The sequence below is a fragment of the Blastomyces gilchristii genome, assembly GCF_000003855.2.
Source record: "Blastomyces gilchristii SLH14081 genomic scaffold supercont1.1, whole genome shotgun sequence".
Lineage (NCBI taxonomy): Eukaryota > Fungi > Ascomycota > Eurotiomycetes > Onygenales > Ajellomycetaceae > Blastomyces > Blastomyces gilchristii.
Window position 1 is genome coordinate 7,580,929 of NW_003101682.1, and position 4,404 is coordinate 7,585,332.

Sequence of the window (4,404 nt, forward strand, 5' to 3'; positions counted from 1 at the left end):
ATCAGATCTTAAAATGAAATCATGACTTGAAAAAAATGAGAAAGTGATCTCATTTGATTTCATTTAGTCTCATTCTTGATATAAAGTTACTATTTTTAGACATTCTAAGGTTTTTTTTAGACTATTTTTAATTTTTTAAAAAGTAATGCTTTTTGATAACACTTAAATAAGATTTAAAGTCATTTAAAGCAATAAAAATAATTTAAATTGAGAAGTGAAAATCATAATCTCATTTAAAAAATGTGATAAGAGTAGACAGTAAGTTTCACTGAGACAGTATAAGACTACTATCTAATGTTAAAACTGTGTAATGAGATCAGTTGAATTGATAATAAGACTATTAAAAAATCTGATCCTGGTCTCAGACACGGTTACACGGTCAGTCTAAGAATGAAGACATCTTATATAAAACTGATATTTACACAGTAGAAGAGTTCTTCACTCTGATGAAATACTATAGCAGATTTCATATTCAAATTAATACTTTAACTTCTGAAGTTTAGTCTTAAGCTTGATTATCTCTGCATGCAGATACTATACTTCTTCTTTCAGCTTTCTTCTCTTTACACACTCAGTCTTAAAAATAGTATGAATTTCCTGGTTCACTCTTTTCTATCTTAATATCAGTAAGAAAGAAGTCTCATCAAGGTTCATAAAGAAGAGTCTTACTAAAATCATATTAAAATTAAATATTTTTTTATTTTTTCAGTGACTGCTTCATTTCAGACTTCAGAGAATCAGAGATTATCAAATCATCAGATTCATTATAGATTGAATAACTATAGTCTGTGTATAATCTCTTTCTTTATAATCTTTATATTCTTTATATCAGAGCCTGTTCATCTATTTCATCTGAAATAATAATCACAGTATGAAAATTATCAGCTTCTGTCATAGCTGAGAGATCAAGAGATAACTATGTCACAGATCAGTAAAGTGAAATGATAAAGAGCTTTAGAGAGAATAAGTTCTATTGTATTCACTCAGTTATGATTGAATATACAAGAGCTTTGTGATGAGTTTTAGTTAACAGTATAGAATGAGAGATGAAAAAGAAATTGAAAGAGAAATGAATCTGAGAGAGAAAGAAGTTCATATATATACTCAGAGTGAGAAAAGTAATCTTGAGAGTTCAGACAGTGCAGTCTTATCTACTGAGAGTTTTTATTAATATTAATACTCTCTTTAAAACTGTATCTGTTCAAGAATTAATCTGAGAGCTGAAGTTTAATCAGGTCAGAGACACAGTAGCAGAAGAAGATTAATAAAAGATCAGAAACTACATCATATAATTACTAGTACAATGATTAAAAAAAGAAGTACTATAATCAGTGTTTAAGAATATGTACAGTAGATTCACTAATCTAGATTGCTATGTTAAAGGCAGAAGTCAATAGATCTGACAGGTTCATGAAACACAGTTCATAAACTCATAGATCTAAAGACAGTCAACTTGTAGTCATACTGATCTGTGAACAGTAGAGGCTATTGAATCAATTTCTGAGATTCTGTGATAATCAAGAATTCACAGTCAAAGAGCCTCAGTATTATGTATAATACTTAATCTTTCTCTCTTGTTTTTATTCACTGTCAGTATTCTGTGACATAGATACTATCATCTCTTCATCAATATTCAGCTCTCTGTTAAACATTATTAAGACAGTGTTAGTTTTATCTTCAATAATCATATCTAAGCATTGTGTAGAAGTGATTAGTTTTAAATTCTTATTATAGAAAGTTATCTATCAGTTCTAAGTATTCTTCTTAATTATTCATTCTATCATGAATTAGTGAGAAGATATGAACAGATTAATAATCATCTTATCAGTATTAACTCATTTCTCTTTCTTATAAGTTTTAAAAATAATTGTGACTATTCTAGTACTGATTGACACATTCTCAAGTCTGAATACATCTTGAAGACTTAAATCTGACTGTAAGACTTGAAGTCTGTTATTCATTTTCAAAAATTATTCAGTAGTAGCTTTTCTTATAATCTTCTGTGAAAAAATATTTCTCTCTGAAGATTTTAAAATGACTTCAGATTTCTGCAGCTTGCTCTGCTATATTTAAGAGACTGATTCTTTTAATTATATCAATTCAGTGATGCATTTAACAGCTTTTCAACTCTTAACTTCTGAAGTGAGATCTGTGACATTCATTGCTCACTCAGTGCTTACAGAGTCAATAATGCTGTGAGTGCCCTCATTCTTACTGAATATGAAGAGTGTAAAGTTGAGCTGTATGACAGGCTGTGAGGTGTACATCTTCTCTGCAGCTGTTGACACAGCTGCTCTGTCTTCTTTCTCTGATTGCAGCTGTACTAGCCTCACTGTCTCTCTTACAAGCTGCTCTTGATCTGCTTGCAGCAACAGCTCTTTCTTCTGCTTCTTATTGAAAATGCACTTCTTCAGCTGTGTGCTCAATAGCTGCTCTTTTCTCAGTCTTCTTTTGAATCTGTTGCTGTTCAGCTCTCTTAACAGTATGTCTTTTCTCTTCTTCATACTGAATTTGCTCTTATTTAACTTGCTCAGCTGCAGCTTCTTCTGCATCTCACTGAAGCTGTTCTTGTTCTGCAGCATATCATTCGGCAGTCGCTCTTGCCTCTTCCTCCTGCTGAAGCTGTTCCTGTCGAAGATGTTCCTGTTCTGCAGCATATTGTTCGGCGGCCGCTCTTGCATCCTCCTCTAGCTGCTGAAGCTGTTCCTGTCGAAGCTGTTCCTGTCGAAGCTGTTCCTGTCGAAGCTGTTCTTGTTCTGCAGCATATCTTTCAGCGGCCGCTCTTGCCTCCTCCTCTTCCTGCCTCAGTTGTTCTTGTCAAAGCTGTTCCTGTTCCGCGGCATATCGTTCGGCGGCTGCTCTTGCCTCCTCCTCCTGTTGAAGCTGTTCCTGTTCCGCGGCATATCGTTCGGCGGCTGCTCTTGCCTCCTCCTCCTGCCGAAGCTGTTCCTGTCGAAGCTGTTCCTGTCGAAGCTGTTCCTGTTCTAAGGCATATCGTTCAGCGGCCAATTTTTCCTCCTCCTGCTGGCGAAGCTGTTCTAGTTCCACAGCATATTGTCTTGCCTCCTCCTCCTGTTGAAGCTGTTCCTGTTCCGCGGCATATTGTTCGGCGGCTGCTCTTGCCTCCTCCTCCTGCCGAAGCTGTTCCTGTTCCGCGGCATATTGTTCGGCGGCTGCTCTTGCCTCCTCCTCCTGCCGAAGCTGTTCCTGTTCCGCGGCATATTGTTCGGCGGCTGCTCTTGCCTCCTCCTTCTGCCGAAGCTGTTCCTGTCGAAGCTGTTCTTGTTCTGCGGCATATCGTTCAGCGGCCGCTTTGCCTCCTCCTCTTCCTGCCGTTCTTGTTCCGCAGCATAACGCTCAGTGACTTCTCTGCGGACTCCGGTTTCTTCGGCAGTCGCCCTCTCTGCCGAATCTAACTGCATAGGGTCTAGCTCACCGTGGTTAACAGTGGTACAACCATCATTTTCCTGCAAAGGAAGCTGTCTGAATCCTGCAAGTGAACTGTCATCAGCCATGAAAAGCAGTGACATTGACAAATTAAGTAGATCACTTGCTGAAGTGACAGCTCCAACCCATGTATGTTGAGAGGGTGAAGATGTCAGTGACTTGCCAAAAAAGGCAAAATAGATGCATTGTCTCATGAACAATGTAGAGACCTTCTTATCTATCAGTATTTCATTGATATGCAGTTGATTAAGAAAGAGAAACTGATGATCTTGCTACTGCACTCTGGCATGCAGAAGCTCATATCAAGTATTTAACTTAGTCTCACTATCAGAGATGAAATTGTGAGACAGCTGATACTCAATGAGAATGATAAGAGAGAAGCATTCTGTGATGCAGTTAATAAGAGTCTCAAATATTTCACTGTTGTATTGAAACCACTTCAGATTTCATACTTTCAGAAGAACAGCCTGTGTGATCTGATAGTTGAGAAATAGCTCAATGAGATCTGTGATTAGACTGACCGTGTGACCGTGTCTGAGACCAGGACCAGATTTTTTGATAGTTTCATTACCAATTCAACTGATCCCATTACATGGTTTTAACATTAGATAGTAGTCTCATACTGTCTCAGTGAGACTTACTGTCTACTCTTGTCACATTTTCCAAATGAGACCATGATTTCCACTTCTCAATTTAAATTATTTTTATTGCTTTAAATGACTTTAAATCTCATTTGAGTGTTATCAAAAAGTGTTACTTTTTAAAAAATTAAAAATAGTCTAAAAAAAACCTTAAAATGTCTAAAAATAGTAACTTTATGCCAAGAATGAGACTAAATGGGACCAAATGGGACCACTTTCTCATTTTTTTCAAGTCATGGTTTCATTTTAAGATCTGATATATAGTCACTTTACATGTTTTTTTGATAGCCAGTCCCAGCGGGATTCACACCAAGAA

General features: G+C 36.6%; 1 protein-coding gene across 1 annotated transcript; it reads right to left on the reverse strand.

The window, feature by feature from the left end:
• Window positions 1-2,817: 2,817 nt before the first annotated feature.
• On the reverse strand, window positions 2,818-3,530 carry BDBG_00819 (uncharacterized protein; the record flags this gene model as incomplete). Its single annotated transcript, XM_031720062.1, has 2 exons — window positions 2,818-3,329; window positions 3,437-3,530. 2 exons carry the CDS (start codon window positions 3,528-3,530, stop codon window positions 2,818-2,820), a joined length of 606 nt encoding a protein of 201 aa, XP_031576054.1.
• Between the last annotated feature and the right edge of the window lie 874 nt (window positions 3,531-4,404).